Source organism: Channa argus, chromosome 16 (assembly GCF_033026475.1).
Source record: "Channa argus isolate prfri chromosome 16, Channa argus male v1.0, whole genome shotgun sequence".
NCBI lineage: Eukaryota > Metazoa > Chordata > Actinopteri > Anabantiformes > Channidae > Channa > Channa argus.
In genome coordinates this window covers 7,458,935-7,483,084 of record NC_090212.1, presented here as the reverse complement: position 1 = coordinate 7,483,084, position 24,150 = coordinate 7,458,935, and the positions used below count along the sequence as shown (strand labels likewise).

The following is a 24,150-nucleotide window of genomic DNA, read 5'->3' as shown; positions in this document are numbered from 1 at the left end:
ATTCCACTGAGTCCCCTAGGCCATTCAAATCCACTCCAATGCATAACTGCTAGTACAAAGCCAAAGTAATGCTAGAACTATCCGCTATTCTTAGTCCACAAAGATGCCGCAGATTAAATGGAAGTGGAAATGCTTGTTGTGGCCAACATTAAACATGGCTTGATGACAAACAATTCAGTGGAATAATTAATGGCACTCTCTGTGCTGCCCTCATCCACCTTCCTGACCTGGAGAACAGTCATTCCTGTGATTAAAAGGAAAAGGATGCATCCTGGACTCTCCACACTATACATCTACCAATAATGACACAATACAAACAGGTAATTGAGTTCACGAAGCACAGATACTCAGGGAGCTCTATGAAAGACAGTAAATAATAAAACCACCAGGCTAATGTGACCACAATAGCAATTTTACAATGCTGATGTTTAGCAGTTAATTTCTGTCATGCTTCCGAAATTTGTTTATCTCAGTTGAGTGTCTCCAGCACAATGGCGCTGGGAAAAATGATACTGTGCAAATTATAGCAAAAGCAAATCGTTTTGTGACTGTAATACTAGTCCAGTCTTGCATTTGCGGAGGTATTTTTAACACATATACACAGAAGGTTGTGGGAGTAGTGTGAAAGTCTGCAGCTTAACTGTAAAAAGTCAATAGTATCAGTTATGTCATTAAAAACTTCCCACAGCCCACAGTTACCGGTTGTTTGTCTCCTTTGGCATTTCTCTGACAGGACAGGCATGCAGCCACATCCTGAGCAAGACAGGCCAGCTTGCCTTTGAGAAGCCGTCCCAAACTGAGCAGTGCAGAGCCCAGAAACAAGTCCTTCTCCTCAGCACCACAGTCAGACGGCCAGAACCAGCATATGGCCAGGAGAGAGCACAGGGCCTGGGCCGGCGAGCGATCACGCAGGAAGAGCTCGATCAAGGTGGTGAGATAGAGGCACGACCGAGGAGCTTCATCGTTCCCTGTTGGGGCTACGATTGGCATGGACACTGCCACGGTAGCACCAGGCACCCCAATTATGGTCATCCTAGGCAGATCTGGATCATGTTGGATCTGGATCTCTGACTGTCTCTTCGTTGCTTCTTCCTTGAAAGTTTTTATCTCCAGCTCTGCTTTTCCAACTTGTTTACAATAGGATGGACTGAGAAGTGCAGGCTAGTTTAAGCTGCACTGAGTGCAGTAAACCCAGATTATTAGCCTGCTCATGGCCAGATGGTGGCTGATGAGCTTAGTCATAACGCACACACCTCTCCAAATTACCCCTCCCCATCTTCCATTGCTCACACACACACACACACACACACACACACACACACACACACACACACACACACACATACAGGTACGGGTGGTTTATTAGGACAGTTTTCCGAAACCAGTACACAACAGGACTATGGGGACCCACCTTTCCCTTTGTTTTAGAGACACAAACTTAACATCTGATTGCTCATCTTAACTTTAGGAGCAAAGCTGTCTACTCAAGATTCAATTCTGACTAACCATTTATAAGATATAAAAACCTGATTCTGTACTGGAGTGTGAGGACGGGGGAGGGAAGTGGGCGGGAAGGGGGAGTTTCCGGAATTAATCAGGGGTTAAGAGGACAAACCTGACTTAACTTGACACAACTTTTACACACACACACAGAATCAGAACGAACCCTTGATTATAAGGACATATGTGCTTTAAATAGACATTTCCTATACAGCTACACATACACATACAGAATCAGAACACATCCCTAGCTATGAGGACAAACCTGCATTACCTGAACACTATACACACGCACAAAGAATTAGAACTAGCCCCTAGTTATAAGGGCATACATGCTTTAAATGGACACTGCTCATACACCTAAAAAACTCTGAACACATCCCTAGTTATGAGGACAAACCTAAATTGTCTGGACAATATACATACACACACACACACACACAGACAAAGAATTAGAACCAATCCGTAGTTATGAGAACAAACCTGGCATAACTGGACACACTGTATACATACCATAACACTCATTACCTTTAAAGAATAAAAACTTCAGGTAGACCCTTGAAACCCAACATGAACCTCAAGGGAAGCAGACTTGCAACTTGAAATTTTGTTTTGTCCTTTTCTTATAGTTGAACATGTACCGTCCTTGAAAGATACCAATAATCAGAAGCAAATTTATTCCATGGAGCTCTATAGTCATTTAAATTCTGGATGAGTGACTCTATAGCGATTAAGTCTTACCAACCAATAAGAAAGGACCAGCTAAACAATGTTCATTTTCTGGTATGCTTTATTTTAACAAAGGCCATTGCCTTTTCAGGAAACTTGTACTCAGATGAACAAGACTTGAGAACCTCCATTTTAAACTAAACAAAAGGCCACCAATCCTTACAATAAACTTTCAAGGCATTTTTTTGAATGTCAAACCTCGGTTCCTAACAAAATCTCTGATATTTTGTACAGTTCTTTCCCTTAATACTGGGTCCTCAGCAAGCCTGCACTGTTCACACTCAGCTTTGGTTGCAAGATGTCCTTTCGAAATGTGCGTTTTGAAATGCTTCATGACGGCACTGACTTCTGCTGAGCTCCATGGTCTCTTGACAACTCTCCTTCCGGGGGTCTCTGAAAAACAACACTTAACTTTGGCACATAAAATGACCAATATAATAATTTCTTAACTAGCTTGCTAAAACTGAGTTTTTATATTCCAAATGTAGTAAAAATTTGGCTTGAATTAGTTGCAAGTGGTCTTTTCATAAAGCAAAAGTGTCGAATTTCTTCCTTAAATAGTGATTGATGACTTGTAAAATTTAAATGTTGGGGAAAAATGCATGAAATAAACATGATACTAAAACCACAATAAGGCAATTTTAAATGTTTGACAATTAGGATTTCACAAAAATGATTTAAGACCATTTTAAAAATGTTACGGACCTGCATGAACATGACTACATTAATATTGAATAATGTTTTAAAAAAAATGTTTATCTACTTACCTCCAGAGCTCTTTGCATCATCCTTGAGCTTTTTTCTTTTTCCTGAGAGGGAAAAAGAACAGTTAAAATCTAATTTCAACTCTACAACTGAAAAAGTTTGGCCGTGGTATGTCTTAACAGATAGCATATGAGAAATTTTATCCCATGCCTTGAATAACATTTACAATGGATTACTGACAAGAAATAAATTCTTAAAATGTATCCTATCATTTATCTGTTTTTGAATCTTAAATCTGAATTGACACCTTACTGGATAAAGTCCCTTTAAAAACTGAATAACATATCTGTCAATTTCTTAAATACCTGCAGAGCTCTCAACATCATTATGGGGTTTCGTTCTTTTTCCTGAAGGATAAAAGACATACTTAAAATCAATTTGAAGTCTAGAATCCAAAGTTTGACCATGTGAAATCTTAGATATGTTTACATAATCTGCCACTGAAGATTGTTTTTAACATACACATATTATACACAGGCACACATACCTTTGGCACTGACCGTGGTATCAGGAGGCATTGTTGTTTTTCCTATGGAAAAAATATAAATTATATGAATAAAAATAAGCCCCTTGATGGTGTCCCATTTAATCTAGTTGTGAGAAGTGTGAAGTGACCAAGCCAAAAAAGATTCAAAGCTGTAATAACTGCAAAAATGGCTTTTACAATGTTTTTAAAAATAACTGTCTGATTTTAGTCTTGATTTAAAAATTTTTTAAAACAAACATATACACAATTTAACCATGAGAAATCCTAACAAAGTATGTAGGAGAAAGTTTGTCATACACACCTGTGGAGCTCACGGTCTCATCAAGTGGCGCTGTTCTTTGTTCTATAGAAAACAATAAATAAAACAATGATTTAAAAATTAAAACAAGAGTAACAAGAACATTAATACAGTATAGTTAAATATTTGTTTAAAACAAACAAAAGCTGGACTGTCTTAGCTCTCAGCAACAACCTGGTGCTTCTCTATTTTTCCTGACAGAAAAAGAAAACTAAAATCCAAATGGTGTGGCAATGTGAAAAATCAGTTAAAGATACATATGTAAATACATATAATCTTAACTATTGGTAACTTAGTTATGACAGAGATGTCACGAAGACATGATGTCAGCATTTGTTAGTGATCTTTGGCAAGACAGCATTAATTGAGGCACCCTATGTATATACATAAGGGAGAGTGCATAAAATTACGAACACATGAGGTCCAAAATGATCACTTTAATACACACAAAAAAATATTGTGTTATTGCATGGTCTTACACCTCATCAAACACACACCTCTGATGCTAACGGTCTCATCATGGGGTATTGTTTTTTGTCCTATAGAGAGAGAAAAAAAACCAAATCAAACTATGTGTAGACTCATATGCAAGAATTAAAACAAAATCCATTTTAACTCAATCCAAATAGTTTGACCTTATGAAATCTCAAGAAGAAAGATTATTTCATGCCAAGAGTAACATAGGACACAGACCTGTAGACCTCACGGTCTTATCATGGGGCATAGTTGTCTTAGAAGTTGTCTGTTGTTCTATGGAGAAATAAAATTAAAAGTAAATATTTTCATAGAAAGCAAAATACCATCTTTCACAAGCCAGTAACATGAACATGACAACATTAAAGTTGAATTAGAATAAAAAAAACAAAAATAACCCCCAGCAAATTGACTAAAAAAAAACAAATAAAGGTATTTCAGCAAAGGTTTTCTTAAAAACCTGTAGGAAATTTAACTGACTGGCCATAGTTAAGACAGATAGAAAATGTACATATAAAAAGGTCCCACATTTCACAGTGCATATCAGGACAAAAACCAAACCATAAAGTCCAAGAAACTCAACTATAGTATTTTGTTGTGAAACTATCAGGACACAAGGGTACAAAACAATTTCTAAAGCATTGAATGTTCCCAGGAGCATAGCAGTTCAGTAATTGCAAATAGTAAGATGTCTGAAACTACCAGGACTTTTTCTAAAGCTGTCTGTCTAACTAAACTGACTAATCCAACAATGACCGTGACCTTGGAGTCAGCCAATCAGCATTTAAAAGCCTCTGGAAACATGAGAACAATGAGTCTGTGGCCTGATGCAGCAAAATTAAATAAGAAAAAAAAAAGACTTTGGGCAAAAACCAAAGCACTATCTGATGAAACCAATGCAATAAAAATGAAAACACTTTCCATCCAATCTGATGGAGCTTCACAGGATCGAGCACAAAAGCGTTTAAATCCAGGTGTGAGAAGATTTACATCAGTGAAGATTCTCAGTCATGCAGATGAAGTTATCTGGAAATTGAGTCATGGCAACTGGACTTTGTTCAATCAAAACGTTTCACTTCTCATGCAAAGTAGCTTTAGTCAGTCTTTCACACTGATGAATGTACAAAATGAAATGTTTTGACCTAACAAGGAAAAGTCTAGTTGCCCTTACTCAACTTCCTGATATGTAGAGACTTAATCAAAAAGCTTAGTGATAACCCCCAAATGGGAAGGGTTACTTTTGATATATTACACGCTGTGTCGAATGATTTACATTTTAACTAAACATTAGATGTTAACAATGTGTTAAGATGTAGCTGTGCAACAACAACAACAACATTGAATACATACCCCTTTGTTCAACGGCAGAATCTGACTCTTCATCTTCACTTATGTTGTCAAGTTCTAAATCCAATTCAGCTATATATAAAAAAATAAAAATAAAATATTGGACATATATATGTGCAATGAATACCAAACACAAAATAGATTCAATCTCTTATCTACCATTAATTGAAGTGTGTTTAAGTAGCCATCCTTTTTACAATTTTTTTTCATAAATATACTCTGAGTGTACAGATATGCAGACACATAACATGCAGCTAAAACACCAAAGAATGGATAAGGACATTGGAGTATTGTGAAGTGGCCTTCTACAATCCCTGATCTATATCTGATTGAACACCTGCGGAAAGCTAAAACATGCAGTCTGAGAAAAGGCACCCTTCACACCTGACACATCTGGAGAAATTAAGTTAAGGGTACTATCATTTTTGTCCAGGCTAGTTTCAATAGTTGGCTATTTAGACCACAATTCTAAACAACGTCTGATTTTCATTAGTTAATTTTCAGTAAATTCTGATACACTTTTTTCAGTTCCAAATTATCTCAGTGGCCATTGTGGGTTGTTCTCTTTTATTGAAAGGGTACCAATAATTTTGCCACATCTGTAAATTTGCTGTTCAGCATACTATGATTCATTCAGGCCCTAAATGGGTGTCTAAAAGCTGTTTTTATTATTGCAAATGTGGCCAAATGACCCTTTATCACTTATCTTATCTTTACACTACTTTCACTGCTCAAATATTGTTGGATTTATATTGTTCATGCAAAATACTTTATGAAGTGCCATTATCAGTTTATTTATAAACTAGTACACATACCTTCAAAATCTATGTCATCCAGACCTTTTCCTTGGAATCTTGCAAGAGTTCCTTTCTCCATAGCCATTAACAGCTTTGAGATTTTTGCAATCTCTATTGTTGCTTCTGGCAACCGATAATAGCTTCTGTGGACCCGTATGTCGTGGCCCAAGAAGTTTGCGAGTTGATCCAGTTCATTATCTTTTAGGTTCAGAATCTGGGACAAAGTTGCAACATGTTTCCGGAGATGTGTAGACCTGAGATATTCAGGGTTCTGTGCACCACACTGACTTGCAAAAACCCTGATGCAGTCTTGCCCCCTGTAATAGCTAGTGGGTCCACATTTTGGCCTGGCAAATAGAAAGGGGTTGTCCTTATCAACTCCACATGCATCTCTCTTGTCCACCAGTAGAGTTAATGAGTTGAGGTGTTCACAGTTTAACAAAACAGCAACTTTTCTCCCTCTCTTGCCCATGATTTCCACTCTGCTGTAAAGCTTGGACATTTTTTGCTCAAATGGTGACAGGCCAACGGCTATGTCGGGATGGAGCTCAGTCTGGTCTCTTTTCTTGAAACACTCAAGGGTCATTTTTGAGACCTCTCCTGCACGACGTCTGTTGAAGACTATTATTTGTGTCAGTGTAACTTTAGCAAGATCGGCATATATTTGGGAAGACTCCGAAATTTTCAGGCTTTCAAAAGCATCATGCAATTTTTTCTCCAGGCATTTGTTTAGAAGCTGCACATCTTTTGTGAATGGTATGGTGGATGGTTTGTTGAACTTAGATTTGCTCAAGGTAGAAAGAGCAGAATGGGAAACAAGTTGTGTCCATTCACTTGAGCACAGCCTTTTGAATCGCTCTGCTGCTTTTATCATGCCATCATCCTCTGCTGCAATGGCCCTGCTGAGAATAATGTCACCAATCTTATGAAGTGAATGTCCTAATTTCAGTGCAAGACTTGGTGTCTTGTATGTGTGGCTCTCTTCATCATAACCAGCGACATCTTTCACAGCCTCAATGACTTTAAAAAACAAGTTTGGCTTCAATGCTTCTTCCAAATTATAAATGGAGAATTTTCTTCTCAAGGTTAGCAAAAGTCTGCCTACTTCGCGAAGCTTCTGTCTGATGTACTCAGCTTTTGTTGGATCACTTCCGTGCTTGTTGTAAAGACATTGACCCATTTGCAGTATGAGGAAGTCATTTCGAACTGAAGATGAAATATCATCTTCCTTCATGTTTGCTAAGATCTTCCACAATCCAGGAGACAGGGTTTGGGAGAATGTTGTCTCAGCAATATCAGCCATAACCAAGACTTTGGCCTTACCAGTTGCTTCAGAGTCTGATGCAGTCTTTGAAGGGCATCTTTTTGTGTGACGCCACAACTCTTTGCGAATAAACATTCCTTTACAATATGCACAATGCACATACGCTTTGGTGCTAATCTCAATGTCAAATTTTCTTGGTCGTCGTTTGAGTTTTAGTGGTCCACTCCGATTGTCCATAACCTCTTGGTTATGCTGATAGTTACCTTTGTTTCGAAGCTTCTCTAACAACCTTTTTCTCTCCTGGGAGTGTTTAGGGAGCAAGAATGCAGCTGCAATATCTGGCTCAGTCCCTTCATGGTTTTTAAGATGACGAGAAATTTTAGACTGGGGTTTTTTGCACACATAGCAATAGTTTTTCTGGGTGGAAGAGGCGTCTTTGGGTTTTGGCACAATTTCACTTGTCCCTCTTTCATCAGAAATCTCTGTTTGTATTTTTTGAGAACTGTGAAGCATCTCATTTTTGTTCTTGGTGGTGTCATTCTCAAAGGGTGCAGAGTCACATAGGAGAGGTTGACCTGAGCTTGTTTTGTCACTAAGCATGTCCTGTTCATTAAAAGAACAGTAAGTGGATTGTGACAAACTGTTCTTTGTTTTCTTAGAAGTCCCTGAAACAACTGGTGTTATCTTGCGTGGTGATTTGTGAGGACTGATGTTAAGGCTATAATCGCTACCGTCATCGCTACTTTGAGTAGAGTCCGGCATGTACTGTTCATCTGAGGATTCTTCAATATGAGGTTCTGACTCTTCAGAGTCGTTTCTTTCGTCCAGCTTAAAAAAAAAATGTTTTGCACAATCAGAAATACTGTACAGTGTTTACAGTACAATACCTTCACACAACAACCCTCAAAAGTGCGTAAAAAAAATTAAACATACCAGTAACTCTTGTCTCTTTATAAAGCAGCTTTTGTGCCATGACCTTGAACATACTGAAAATAAGAATTTATTTTTGTCATCAGCTCAGTACACTAAAACACCACACACTTAAGAAAACTGCTGAAGGTATTAAACATGTTTAAGAAATAATGACTTGAAAAGAAAAAAAAATAAAAATAATTAAAAACATCTTTTTTTGGAAGAGGGTCACAAACCAATAAAACACCTACATTAATGAAAAGTACAAGCACATCCAGTACAGTATACTCACATTTGCATTTTAACCCAAGCCATTTTATGCTAGCCAAAGGTCCTCTGCAATCTCCACAAGAATCCAAGCTGGAGATAACAGCACTGTAAACGACATGGCGGCACTGCACATGGAAAAATATAATTTTTGTTTTTACTCAATATTTCATATTTTTCAATTGAGCGTAAAAGTTTGCATCCCTAATGTTGACATCACTAGAAGACAAAAACTAAGCAAAATAAATACTAAAGCAAACAAAACAAAAGCAAAAGTATATAATTTAATGCCCATTTAGCTTGTACAAAACTCCCTTCATTTAAAAGTAATGAATTCTGTCAATTTCAAAGCCCTTACTGTTAAATGACAAAAGTACTAGTATATTTTAACAACATAATATTGGAACATCTGTACCAGCTGAATGGATTAAATATTCTGTTCATGGGGAAAAAAATCTTTTCAGATCATTTCAGATGCAAACTTGTGCACTCAATTATACATTGCAGCAAAAACAACTGTATTAAAGTTAGTGGATAGGAATTAATACTTATAATACCAATTTTCAACTTGGTCCCTATGGCTTTAGTTAAGGGTGTAAATATACAATTATGGTTTTTAACTTCAAACTTCAGTTCAGATTATGTCATCTCGTCCACACTATGGAGGTTGTGATCGTGATCAACCTGCTTTTCCAGAGCCCCTCCAGATGATATTATCTCAACTCCTAATGACGTAAACCTTCTCTGGGTAATGTTATTGTACATTTACACCCTAAACTAAAGATATGGAGAGCAAGTTGAAAATTGGTGATGTTGCCCTATAAACACATCAAGGTAATAAAATACTACTTTACCTTCGGTCCAACACTCACTTTTACTGAACAGAATACATTATGTGATCTCAATGCAACGTACAGATAACCAGAAACCAGTGTGGATAAGGTTGCAGCTCATAAGAACCAGGTCTCAGCAATGGCAATCCTAGACTTTTTGGGCCCCTAGGCAAAAATGTATTTGTCATAAAACCACTTTTTAAAACCACACATAGCATAATTTAGATTTATACAACGTATTATTTATAGTACACTTGTCTATATTTCTTTGCATCTAAATTTCATACCATTCTTTCCTTTCATAGCTTCACAGTTAGCTTAGTTCAGATACAGCTTCCATCAATTTACTAAAAAAAAAGTATTGTCCAAGTTAGCTATAACCAGCTAAGCTAACAAGGTAAATTCTGGTATCCTAAATCTGACTTCAGCAAAGCTGGACACATTAGGCTGCTCTGCTAACTTAGTTAACTAATGTTAAACGTCACAGTAAACAAAAAAAAACAAAAAAAAAAACAATGTGATACAAAGTTCTGTTACTCAACTCTCTCTTCACAACAATTACAAATATATTGGCAGCTGTTACCTAACACTTTATTTTTATTATTATTATTATTTATTATGATTATTAAATTTAAATTGATAATGCCTCTTGATTTTTGTTAGCTGGTTTTAATTATTTCATTAAACCCATTTGTTTACACTGAATCATGCACAACTGGGGCGCTCTTTGGAAGGTCTGTGACTGGTAATTTCATTGTAAATTCTGCACACAGCCAGTGCTGTACATAATTTAACTTTTGTCAACCTCGGGGGCCCCGACTGGCCTGGGGCCCCCAAAGAGTTGCCTGCCTTGCCTGCTAGCAAGGAGCACCTCTGGATCTCAGCTGTCTATTACTGCATATCTACAGATAATACCAGCTCATTGTTTTTTCTCTATTTTTGATCAGTAAGGAAATGAGTAGGCAATAAAAGGTGTTACACAAAATCCTAAACACTTTTCCAGCTGACAAACTCTATAGTATGCATCAAATATGCACCCCTACTCACATCTTATTTCACTTAAAGCCATAATGGTTGAACAAAGCTCTGAGCCACGTAGACAAGAAATTGCTGCTTTCTTATAGTAGAACTAGGATGTAAAAATCACTGACTATAGCCATCATTAATCCTCATATTTTAAAAAACAGTTCTGGATCTCCACAATTTGCCACTAGCATAGTTACATCACATCAAGTATGCAACTAATTATCATAAAATTGTAGGTTTCTACATTTTTCAAAAAAAGAGCAACATATTTCTGCATATGCTCCAAAATTGGTTAAAAGGAATGCTTTTCCCTCTGACTGAAATAAAGTTTATATTGAGCTTTCAGTCTTGGATTGGGACTTATTGATAATAAAAATAAAATAAAACATTTTTCCCTCGCGAAAAATAGATAAAATTTCGAAATTTTTATGACCAGTCTAATAGAAGGTGATGCGATTTGCTATCATTAAACTGTGCATATCAAGTCCGTGCCCTATCCACACTTAAACTCAATACAACAAACAACTCTTATAATGGTGTAAATATTTGAAGGTCATAGTGGCAAAATGTCCTTGCATTTAAGCTTCACGTCATGCCCATCCCCCACTTGATGTGTAATCAAGATTTTCAAACACATTCTGACATTATCTATTAAGGGTTTTACCTCTCGCCCTTACAAAAGGATCCTGTGACTAAATACATTTCGTTATCATGGACTCTAATCCCTCCACCAGTTTCTGTTGTTATGGCATTCAGACACCACAACACCCTCGTGAAGACAACAGTCTTGGTACAGAAACTAGGATGATCTTTGACGTTTCAACACAAAACCCCAATTCAGTGTCCACAAAGAATACTTTCTCACTTACCTTGTCTTTATCTGACGAGGAGGAAGCTGCACTGCATTCTGGCACAACCACTAAAGTCTCATCACACAAGTCCTGTAAATGTGTGAAAGAGGCAACACTTTGAGGCATGATATCTACTAAATAGAAACCGCAACAATATGTAGTCTATCCAAGAACTATTGATGATTCAGCATCTTCTGCGACTTTCACTACTAACAGCAGACATGAATCATCATGCCATGAAAAGCATGAATAAAAGCAGGTTTTTCCAAATTTCCCCACATACAGTCAACCATTACACATCTCATGCACTAATTAATATAACTTACAGTTTGATTTTCATCCAAAGCTGAATCTGGCTGCTTGGTATCGGGCTTGGAATTTTCATCACAAGGCATCTGAAATAGGACAGACGAATTGAAATCTGCATTAATGGTGTGAACATTCGATGGTCCTCCCAGTGGCAAAATGTCCTTGCATTTAAGCTTCACGTCATGCCCATCCCCCACTCGATGTGTAATCAAGATTTTCAAACACATTCTGACATTATCTATTAAGGGTTTTACCTCTCGCCCTTACAAAAGGATCCTGTGACTAAATACATTTCGTTATCATGGACTCTAATCCCTCCACCAGTTTCTGTTGTTATGGCATTCAGACACCACAACACCCTCGTGAAGACAACAGTCTTGGTACAGAAACTAGGATGATCTTTGACGTTTCAACACAAAACCCCAATTCAGTGTCCACAAAGAATACTTTCTCACTTACCTTGTCTTTATCTGACGAGGAGGAAGCTGCACTGCATTCTGGCACAACCACTAAAGTCTCATCACACAAGTCCTGTAAATGTGTGAAAGAGGCAACACTTTGAGGCATGATATCTACTAAATAGAAACCGCAACAATATGTAGTCTATCCAAGAACTATTGATGATTCAGCATCTTCTGCGACTTTCACTACTAACAGCAGACATGAATCATCATGCCATGAAAAGCATGAATAAAAGCAGGTTTTTCCAAATTTCCCCACATACAGTCAACCATTACACATCTCATGCACTAATTAATATAACTTACAGTTTGATTTTCATCCAAAGCTGAATCTGGCTGCTTGGTATCGGGCTTGGAATTTTCATCACAAGGCATCTGAAATAGGACAGACGAATTGAAATCTGCATTAATGGTGTGAACATTCGATGGTCCTCCCAGTGGCAAAATGTCCTTGCATTTAAGCTTCACGTCATGCCCATCCCCCACTCGATGTGTAATCAAGATTTTCAAACACATTCTGACATTATCTATTAAGGGTTTTACCTCTCGCCCTTACAAAAGGATCCTGTGACTAAATACATTTCGTTATCATGGACTCTAATCCCTCCACCAGTTTCTGTTGTCATGGCATTCAGACACCACAACACCCTCATGAAGACAACAGTCTTGGTACAGAAACTAGGAAAATCTTGGTGGTGGAACAAGGAAGTTCAGGAGTGTATTCAGAGAAAGAGGTTAGCTAAGAAGAAGTGGGACACAGAGGGCTGAAGAAAGTAGACAGGAGTACATGGAGATGCGGCGTAAGGTGAAGGTAGAGGTGGCAAATGCCAAACAAAGAGCATATGAGGACTTGTATGCTAGGTTGGACACTAAAGAGGGAGAAGTGGATTTGTACAGGTTGGCCAGACAGAGAGATACAGATGGGAAGGATGTGCAGCAGGTTAGGGTGATCAAAGATAAGGATGGAAATGTATTGACAGGTGCCAGGAGTGTTATGGGAAGATGGAAGGAGAACTTTGAAGAATTGATGAATGAGGAAAATTTAAGAGAACGAAGAGTAGAAGAGGTGACTGGTGTGGAGGAGGAAGTAGCAAAGTTTAGTTGGAGTGAAGTGAGGACGACGTTAATGAGGATGAAGAGTGGAAGGCAGTTGGTCCTGATGACAAACCTGTGGAGGTATGGAAGTGTCTAGGAGAGGTGGCAGTAGAGTTTCTGACTAGTTTGTTTAACAAGATCTTGGAGAGTGAGAGGATGCCCGAGGAATGAAGGAGAAGTGTACTGCTGACTGTTTTTAAGACAAGGGAGATGTGCAGAGCTGTGACAACTGCAGAGGAATAAAGCTGATGAGCCAATAATGAAGTTGTGGGAAGAGTAGTGGAAGCTAGGCTAAGGTCAGAGGTGAACATTTGTGAGCAGCAGTATGGTTTCATGCCTAGAAAGAGTACAACAGATGCAGTATTTGCTTTGAGGATGCTGATGGAGAAGTACAGAGAAGGTCATAGGGAGCTGCATTGTGTCTTTGTAGATTTAGAGAAAGCGTATGACAGGGTGCAGAGAGAGGAGCTGTGGTATTGTATGAGGACGTCTGGAGTGGCAGAGAAGTTTGTTAGAGTGGTGCAGGACATGTATGAGAGCTGTAAGACAGTGGTGAGGTGCTGTAGGTGTGACCGAGGAGTTCAAGGTGGAGGTGGGTCTGCATCAAGGATCGGCTCTGACCCCCTTCTTGTTTGCTCTGGTGATGGACAGGCTGACAGATGAGGTTAGACAAGAATCTCCATGGACTATGATGTTTGCGGATGACGTGATTTGTAGTGAGAGCAGGGAGCAGGTGGAGGAAAATCTAGAGAGGTGGAGGTCTGCTCTGGAAAACAGAGGAATGAAGCTTAGCCGCAGCAAGACAGAATACATTTGTGTCAGTGAGAGGGAGCCAGGTGGAACGGTGAGGTTACAGGGAACAGAAGTGAAGAAGGTGCAGGACTTTAAGTACTTAGGGTCAACAGTTCAGAGCAATGGAGAGTGTGGAAAAGAGGTGAAGAGGCGAGTGCAGGCAGGTTGGAACAGGTGGAGGAAAGTGTCAGGTGTGTTATTGATAAAAGAGCATCAGCAAGAATGAAAGGAAAGGTGTTCAAGACGGTGGTGAGACCAGAGATGTTGTTCGGCTTAGAGACAGTGGCACTGAAGAAAAGACAGGAGGAACAGCTGGAGGAAGCAGAGCTTAAGATGTTGAGGTTCACTTTGGGAGGGACGAGGATGGGCAGGATCAGGAATGAGTACATCAGAGGGACAGCTCATGTTAGATGTGTTGGAGATAAAATAAGAGAGGCCAGATTGAGGTGGTTTGGACATGTTCTGAGGAGAAACTGAATATATTGGTAGAAGGATGCTGAGGTTGGAGTTGCCAGGCAGGAGGTCTAGAGGAAGACCAAAGAGGAGATTTATGGATGTAGTGAGAGAGGACATGAAGTTAGTTGCTGTGAGAGAAGAGGATGCAGAGGACAGGGTTAGATGGAGACACATGATTCACTGCTAAGACCCCTGAAAGGGAACAGCCCAAAGGAAAAGAAGAAGTAAACCATTACACATCTCTTGCACTAATTAATGTAACTTACAGTTTGATTTTCAGCCAAAGCTGAATCTGGCTGCTTGGTATCGGGCTTGGAATTTTCATCACAAGGCATCTGAAATAGGACAGACGAATTGAAATCTGCATTAATGGTGTGAACATTCGATGGTCCTCCCAGTTGCAAAATGTCCTTGCATTTAAGCTTCACGTCATGCCCATCCCCCACTCGATGTGTAATCAAGATTTTCAAACACATTCTGACATTATCTATTAAGGGTTTTACCTCTCGCCCTTACAAAAGGATCCTGTGACTAAATACATTTCGTTATCATGGACTCTAATCCCTCCACCAGTTTCTGTTGTTATGGCATTCAGACACCACAACACCCTCGTGAAGACAACAGTCTTGGTACAGAAACTAGGAAAATCTTGGTGGTGGAACAAGGAAGTTCAGGAGTGTATTCAGAGAAAGAGGTTAGCTAAGAAGAAGTGGGACACAGAGGGCTGAAGAAAGTAGACAGGAGTACATGGAGATGCGGCGTAAGGTGAAGGTAGAGGTGGCAAATGCCAAACAAAGAGCATATGAGGACTTGTATGCTAGGTTGGACACTAAAGAGGGAGAAGTGGATTTGTACAGGTTGGCCAGACAGAGAGATACAGATGGGAAGGATGTGCAGCAGGTTAGGGTGATCAAAGATAAGGATGGAAATGTATTGACAGGTGCCAGGAGTGTTATGGGAAGATGGAAGGAGAACTTTGAAGAATTGATGAATGAGGAAAATTTAAGAGAACGAAGAGTAGAAGAGGTGACTGGTGTGGAGGAGGAAGTAGCAAAGTTTAGTTGGAGTGAAGTGAGGACGACGTTAATGAGGATGAAGAGTGGAAAGGCAGTTGGTCCTGATGACAAACCTGTGGAGGTATGGAAGTGTCTAGGAGAGGTGGCAGTAGAGTTTCTGACTAGTTTGTTTAACAAGATGTTTGCGGATGACGTGATTTGTAGTGAGAGCAGGGAGCAGGTGGAGGAAAATCTAGAGAGGTGGAGGTCTGCTCTGGAAAACAGAGGAATGAAGCTTAGCCGCAGCAAGACAGAATACATTTGTGCCAATGAGAGGGACCCAGGTGGAACGGTGAGGTTACAGGGAGCAGAGGTGAAGAAGGTGCAGGACTTTAAGTAAGTAGGGTCAACGGTTCAGAGCAATGGAGAGTGTGGAAAAGAGGTGAAGAGGCGAGTGCAGGCAGGTTGGAACGGGTGGAGGAAAGTGTCAGGTGTGTTATTGATAAAAGAGCATCAGCAAGAATGAAAGGAAAGGTGTTCAAGACGGTGGTGAGACCAGAGATGTTGTTCGGCTTAGAAGAAGTGTCACTGAAGAAAAGACAGGAGGAACAGCTGGAGGAAGCAGAGCTTAAGATGTTGAGGTTCACTTTGGGAGGGACGAGGATGGACAGGATCAGGAATGAGGACATCAGAGGGACAGCTCATGTTAGATGTGTTGAAGATAAAATAAGAGAGGCCAGATTGAGGCGGTTTGGACATGTTCAGAGGAGAGACAGTAAATATATTGGTAGAAGGATGCTGAAGTTAGAGTTGCCAGGCAGGAGGTCTAGAGGAAGACCAAAGAGGAGGTTTATGGATGTAGTGAGAGAGGACATGAAGTTAGTTGCTGTGAGAGAAGAGGATGCAGAGGACAGGGTTAGATGGAGACACATGATTCACTGCGGAGACCCCTGAAAGGGAACAGCCCAAAGGAAAAGAAGAAGTAAACCATTACACATCTCTTGCACTAATTAATGTAACTTACAGTTTGATTTTCAGCCAAAGCTGAATCTGGCTGCTTGGTATCGGGCTTGGAATTTTCATCACAAGGCATCTGAAATAGGACAGATGAATTGAAATCTGCATTAATGGTGTGAACATTCGATGGTCCTCCCAGTGGCAAAATGTCCTTGTATTTAAGCTTCACGTCATGCCCATCCCCCACTCGATGTGTAATCAAGATTTTCAAACACATTCTGACATCATCTATTAAGGGTTTTACCTCTCGCCCTTACAAAAGGATCCTGTGACTAAATACATTTCGTTATCGTGGACTCTAATCCCTCCACCAGTTTCTGTTGTTATGGCATTCAGACACCACAACACCCTCGTGAAGACAACAGTCTTGGTACAGAAACTAGGATGATCTTTGACGTATCAACACAAAACCCCAATTCAGTGTCCACAAAGAATACTTTCTCACTTACCTTGTCTTTATCTGACGAGGAGGAAGCTGCACTGCATTCTGGCACAACCACTAAAGTCTCATCACACAAGTCCTGTAAATGTGTGAAAGAGGCAACACTTTGAGGCATGATATCTGCTAAATAGAAACCGCAACAATATGTAGTCTATCCAAGAACTATTGATGATTCAGCATCTTCTGCGACTTTCACTACTAACGTGTGCACAGCAGACATGAATCATCATGCCATGAAAAGCATGAATAAAAGCAGGTTTTTCCAAATTTCCCCACATACAGTCAACCATTACACATCTCATGCACTAATTAATGTAACTTACAGTTTGATTTTCAGCCAAAGCTGAATCTGGCTGCTTGGTATCGGGCTTGGAATTTTCATCACAAGGCATCTGAAATAGGACAGACGAATTGAAATCTGCATTAATGGTGTGAACATTCGATGGTCCTCCCAGTGGCAAAATGTCCTTGCATTTAAGCTTCACGTCATGCCCATCCCCCACTCGATGTGTAATCAAGATTTTCAAACACATTCTGACATTATCTATTAAGGGTTTTACCTCTCGCCCTTACAAAAGGATCCTGTGACTAAATACATTTCGTTATCATGGACTCTAATCCCTCCACCAGTTTCTGTTGTCATGGCATTCAGACACCACAACACCCTCGTGAAGACAACAGTCCTGGTATAAAAACTTGGAAGATCTTTGACATTTCAACACAAAACCCCAATTCAGTGTCAAGAAAAATGTCCTTACTCACTTTCTCCTTCCCTGAGCTGTAGGACATTGCACACACAAATATTTTTATAGCATGATAAATTATTTGCATTGCCAAACGTTTAAAAAATAAATGTACATCACAATACAATTTAGCTTCTGTTTTAGTCAACAAAAACATTGTTTTAAAAGAACAAATACATACCATTGAGCGCCAAGGCCATGGAGAATCCCCGTAGTTGTAGGTTATCTCCTCATTTGGTAAAATTTGTCTAACACTAAACAGGCAAAGATGTGGCTTTCCTTCCACAACAATTGTCTTCACTCTGCAGTTGGGATTTCTGTGCTCGTCGTTTACTAATCGTCCTAGCATTCCATCCTCTTTTGAAGCATCCATGCTGCAAAACATATAAGCAATAAATTTACAGTACAAACATTTTTGTGGGTTTAAACAAAGATGAGCTTGTTAGCAACTTTGTGGGTATGCAAAATTTTGCATTTTGAGCTACTGAGTCAAACTCTCTCTTTACTAACCATTACAACCCCAATTCCAAAAAAAATTGTTGAGAAATTGAGAATGTGTGAAAGATAAATTAAAGCAGAAACAATGATTTGCAAATTTAATAAACCCATACTTTATGCACAACAAAATCTAAACAAAATGTCAGATTTCAAAACTGAGACATTTTATCCTTTCGTGGAAATTACTGGCTCATTTTGAACAACAACATATCTCAAATTTGGAAGAGGGGCAATAAAAGGCTGGAAAAGTAATTGCTGCAAATGAAAAACAAATGCAGGAGCATTTGACAACTAATCTAGTTAATTTGCAACATGTCAGCAGCATGACTGTGATTAAAAGGAAAATTTCAGAGGCAGAGCTGCTAAAATGTAGGGATGGGTAGAGGTTCACCAATCACTGTGAGCAAGGGACAAGGCCGGAGGTCAAAACTGTATCTATGTGATCTTCGGCCCCTCAGCCGGCACTGCATAAAAAAAAAATAAGCATGATTCTGAGCTGGACTTCACTGCAGGGGCTCATGACAACTTACATAAATTACTGTCTGTGAACATGGTTCGCCGTGTAATCCACATATGCAAGTTGAAGCTGTATCATGCAAAGAAGAGGCTGTAGGGGAACAAAATCCAAAAACCACAGCCATGTTCTCTGGGCCAAAGCTCATTTAAAATGGTCTGAGGCAAAATGGAAACCTGCTTTGTCAGATGAATCCAAATTTGAAATTGGATTAGGAAACCAAAGATGCCCTGTTCTGCGGACTAAAGAGGAGAGGGAGCATCCACCTTGTTATCAGCGGTTAAAACTGTTCAAAAGCCTGCATCTCTGTTGGTTTGGGCGTGCATTAGTGCCTATAGCATGGGCAGCTTATACATCTGGAAAGACACCATCCATACTGAAAAGTACAGAGGTTTTAGAGCAACATTTATCCCATCCAAACAATGCCTCTTTCAGGGAAGGCCTTGCATATTTCACCAAGAAAATGCTAAACCACATCATGCATCCATCCCAACAGCATGGCTTCACGGGAAAAAATATGTGGGTGCTGAACTGGCCTGCCTGCAGTCCAGACCTTTCACTAAAAGAAAACATTTGGTGCATCATCAAACAAAAAAATCCAGCAACAAAGGCCCAGGACTTTTTAGCAGCAAGAATCATGCAGAAGACAAAAATAGGTCAACATTCCTCTCCTAAAACTCCAGCAAATGGTCTCCTCATTTCGGAGACAGTAGTTAAAAGAGGATGGGATGCTAAATAATGGAAAACATCACCCTCTATCTTTTTAGATGTTTTGAAGCCAAATTTTAACTAATATTTTCCATTAAATGGTAGAATGTCCCAGTTTCAACATTTGACATGTTGATTTAATTTACCTTTAAACATATGTTTTGGAATTTGGGTTATACTATATATCATATTTCTCATTTTATTTATCATCTTTATCTTCATTTTATTAGGCACGTAAAGTTTATATGGAAAATGTCATTGCTACTTCATGTGTTATCAGAATAACATGTAAAACTCAACTTCTTTGCTCAAATTCTTCTCAAAAAGTAGCAAATTTACCAATAAGACGTTCCATTCCACTTGAAGTCGAACAAGTACTTCCCTTGGGTGTCATTAACATCTTTACTTCTACAAAGAAAGCCACGGTATTCCACAACAAAGGTTGATGCTTCAATATGTTCCACTGCAAACACACCTCTCCCTAAAAAAGGGCAGGAATAAAGTAAATACAAACATGTCCAAGTCCAAATGTTTCTTTAATTAATTAATCCACTCCTTACTTATTCTTTCAAAGATAACAATCTTGTAAAAATCTTGAATGTAATGAGGTCTACTAACCATGGTGCATTAATACCATACATGCAACTGAATTTGTAGTAGCCCTACGGTTGTTGCAGTAGAAGGAAGGATCATTAGTGTATTGTGTACAGAAGTAGTGAATCAGTGCAATGGTTTCAGCACTTCAACATTTGCTGTAGAGTGGAATATATTATATTTTTCATGCTGAAAAATTACCGTTAGGCCCAGAAGCATATGGACAAAGTGACTTGGACACTTTTAGCTTATTTAGACTTTTCCCAAAATTCTGGCATCTACCATTTAGGAATTATAGCCATTTGAAGAAGAGAACTTCCAATTTCAGGGATTCAGAGGTATTTGAACACATTCACCCAAATGCTTCGAAAACTGTTCACAGTGCAGATTGATAATGATCCACATATTTTGAAAGCAAGTCAAGGCTTTTTGAAGGCAAAGAAATTAAATATTCTTCAATGGCCAAGTTAGTCACCGGATCTCAACCCAACAGAGCATAGATATTCACCACTATGTTACACTGTATGATTCCTGTTACATTATTCTCTGTAACCTGTACATTAAAATTGAGTAGTTTGCTTAATTTTGTTCATTAACATTATTTTGTTACATCTCCTTGCATTTCTAATCCCATATTTATTTAAGTTTCTATATTTTAATGACATGTGGGAAGATTTGTAAATGTGATGCACAACTTACCTTTAAATGCATTTATATTTCGTTGCTCAATGAAAGCTTTGTCTTTGCCTGACAGAATGTGTTCTATTGCATCCTGTTCGGGCTTCTTTCTCTTCCTTCTCTCCATGTTGACTAAAAAGATTTCCAGAGAACATAACGGTTAAATGACTAAAATCTCATATACGAATATAGGTAATTTCATCCTGGCAATCACATCTCAGTATGCACACAGCATATTTTCACTAAATCCAAAGAAACTACCGCAGGGAAATGCCTACTTATGATTAAGCTTTGATATATATTGATATATATATATATATATATATATATATATATATATATATATATATATATATATATATATATATATATATATATATATATATATATATATATATATATATATATATATATATACACACACACACACTCTGCAAATGTGCATGTGCAGCATATACCTTAACTTTTGTTGCTCCTGTCCAAAGTTCACCTTCATAGTATATAACATGAGTTGGCTTTGAGTAAGTTGTAGGGACAGGTGATGTACTGCTAGAGTGCACCTGAATTACTTTTTTTTTTCCCTCTAAGTCTACATATTTGGCAGATTCTCAAATACTGGCCTTCAAAGAAACTTTAGATACATTATTGATAAGTCGAATTCATCGTCTGTAATAGCAACTCGGTCGTGCTTAATGTTTTTCTTTGAGTTCCGTGCGGTAAGCCTACAGCTGGAACCGAATTTAAAGGCCACTTTCAGAAAGATACAGTACCTGTGCGTATACACGTGTTATAGTTTAGGGACATATCTGATTGATTTAGAGACCACTGAGGATTACTATAGAATGCCCATACACCAAAAATGTGAGAAACGTGCCTCGCTGAATTTTTTTTTCAGAATTTCTGAATTTTACCAAACGAACGGAGCTTCGTCGTTACTCCTAATCCTAATATTCAACGTGTGTTGGTTACGCAAAGTTAAACCGTGCACCGAGTAAAACGTAATAAAACATTCAAACTTAAAAAGTATCCGACTGCTTCCAGAACGGTGGTTTTAGGAACGCAGCTCTACTCCCAAAATAGTCGAAGCGCACATGCAGCCACTTCCGAACGAAGCCCTTTAATTGCTTAACTTTCTCTCATTAGTCTTAACCTGAAGTGCTGTTGCTGATTAACAGCCAACTAGCTTAAAAAGTGTCCGACTGTAAACAAAATGAGCTAAAGAAAGTATATTTCAAATAAACTTACCTTCAACACGAGTTTAACGATGTACTTCACCTCCACGTAAAATAAAGCCCATGTACGTAAATCGATCACTCCCTTTACCTGTTGAAAGTCCCTCAATACGGCTCATTGCGCATGCCCATCGTCGTCGGTCTCGGACCAATCACAGCAGCCGATTCGAGCTCTCTGACATTGATGACATCTAATGCAGCCAATCGCTGAGCAGGATTGTCCACCAATGAGTGGCGCCAATTTTGTGTATAATACGCCAAAAATGTGTAAAGAGCGGCAATAGCATCGACTCACCGATAGGAGCCGCATGATACACAACGAGCACACACTGACACACACGAAAACATCCGGTGAATGGCACTATTAGGACATTTGGAGAAAAAGCGGGAAATGACTCATATCATACTTATAAACATTTCTGCACTGCTCGACTTGTTAGGACAGCAGCCCTGTCCTAATAGGTACGGTCACACACAAACTGCCTTCATAATGTCGGTATGTAAACAGGTAAATTGTACTCATAGTTACGTGCACCAACGCACACACACACACACACACACACACACACACACACACACACACACACACACACACACACACACACACACACACACACACACACACACACACACACACACACACACACACACACACACACACACACACACACACGATGAGTAAAGGAGATTCTCTCATGTTTAGTGAGGGGAATGGTTGCAGCTCCAAGGAAGACAGGATCATGTTTGAAGATGATACAGCCTAATATCCGTAGGCTTCTACTGTATCTTTTTGAAGTCTAGGACCCATGGTAAAAACGGAGAATCAAAACTGAATAATTTAACTTTCTCTTCGTAACACAGTTTTAAGAACTGCTAAAACACCTCCCAGACTCCTCTTGTCCACCGAGACAAGTAAAACAAGAAAGATCGAGACCTGAAAAGCAAGGAAGAGGTAAGGACTCTGAGAACAGGACAATGCTGCGGTCCACTAAATGTATAAGCCTTCTTCTAATTCAGAGAAGCCTAATAGCATTACTACGGGACAAATTTCTCTGTTCTGACAGCCAGACAGAGGATGGCTCCAGTCATAAGTCTCTTCATAAGACCATTTAAATGCTCTTATTGATATGCCTGGTCTGGACAAAGAGGCTTAATATGTCTGCCCACTGCTTAACCTTTGTGTTGAAACAAGTCTTGCCTGACAGAATATAACAGTATTTACTATGTGATGGAATTTGAAAGTAAACTAACGTGACATTAGAGTGACAATGTGATCGTACTATACGTACAGTATCTACAGTATCTGTGGGTCCAACCAGACACCACTCCAAAACCCAAAGATACCAACAAGGACAAAAAAGTATAACAGATAAACAAGTAGAATTTTATTTAACTTAAAAATTACTATAAATTTTCAGCTTCACATTAAACATTTTTAACCAAATACCCAAAGGTTTTCAGTTTACTTAATCAGTTATCACCAGAAAATCGGCAAATATTCCCATTGCATAGTTTGGAACACGTGAAAAAGCTAATCTATTTGAAAGCCTAATGAACAGTTAGTCCACTGATTCATTATATCAGCTCTACATAAGACAATAGAATTTAAGTGAAGATTACAATACCTCCTGGTATGTTCATCTACGTGTGCAGCTTCCCTACAGTGAACGGGCACCATGTGGTGGAACCAGAATGCACCGGATGACTTCCCATATCATTCCATCTGCCCATCGAGATCCTCAGGTTTGGTAAAGATGTGTGTATGCATAAGAATGTTTCAACCTGCCAACCATCTACTCCTCATCACGTCTCCACTCCAGCCCTTGTAGTTGATAAACTAGCAGACATTACTGGAGGCATGAACAAACTGAATACCGTAATTTGGACGCTGCAGACGAACGTCTTCACGACTGTCCTGCCTCACTAAACTAATGCATCCATGTCTAATCAATTTAATTTGAGGTGCCTTGTGGGAGTTATCTGCAACCAATTAAGCTTGACTTCTGGAATTGATTGTTTAAGCTCACAATAAACCACAGCATTACTTTAAAGCAATTGTTATTGGG

The 24,150-nt window shown here is 39.0% G+C and overlaps 2 protein-coding genes across 18 annotated transcripts in view; both read right to left on the bottom strand.

Moving 5' to 3' along the window:
- The window catches only part of tiam2a (TIAM Rac1 associated GEF 2a), a 106,572-nt gene that overhangs the window by 17,372 nt on the left and 65,050 nt on the right, over positions 1 to 24,150 (bottom strand). The window lies entirely within an intron of this gene.
- Positions 1,642 to 22,752, bottom strand: LOC137101277 (uncharacterized). Of its 13 annotated transcripts, none has more exons than XM_067479475.1 (23): positions 22,098 to 22,688; positions 20,874 to 20,984; positions 19,920 to 20,061; positions 18,042 to 18,234; positions 17,441 to 17,509; positions 17,125 to 17,196; positions 16,683 to 16,751; positions 14,930 to 14,998; positions 12,627 to 12,695; positions 12,319 to 12,390; positions 11,877 to 11,945; positions 11,569 to 11,640; positions 8,866 to 8,968; positions 8,595 to 8,647; positions 6,416 to 8,489; positions 5,604 to 5,672; positions 4,473 to 4,529; positions 4,277 to 4,318; positions 3,783 to 3,824; positions 3,482 to 3,523; positions 3,300 to 3,341; positions 2,997 to 3,038; positions 1,642 to 2,622 (listed from the first exon to the last, which is right to left on the bottom strand). In XM_067479475.1, the coding sequence occupies exons 2-23, from the start codon at positions 20,977 to 20,979 to the stop codon at positions 2,402 to 2,404; spliced, it is 3,789 nt and encodes a 1,262-aa protein (XP_067335576.1). In that variant the 5' UTR covers positions 20,980 to 20,984; positions 22,098 to 22,688; the 3' UTR covers positions 1,642 to 2,401. The 13 variants fall into 13 exon arrangements, with proteins under 13 accessions (XP_067335576.1, XP_067335583.1, XP_067335580.1 ...); XM_067479482.1 differs by lacking the exon at positions 22,098 to 22,688 and adding an exon at positions 20,199 to 20,242 and having other exon boundaries at positions 20,874 to 21,103; XM_067479486.1 differs by having other exon boundaries at positions 2,423 to 2,622; positions 3,495 to 3,523; positions 22,098 to 22,752.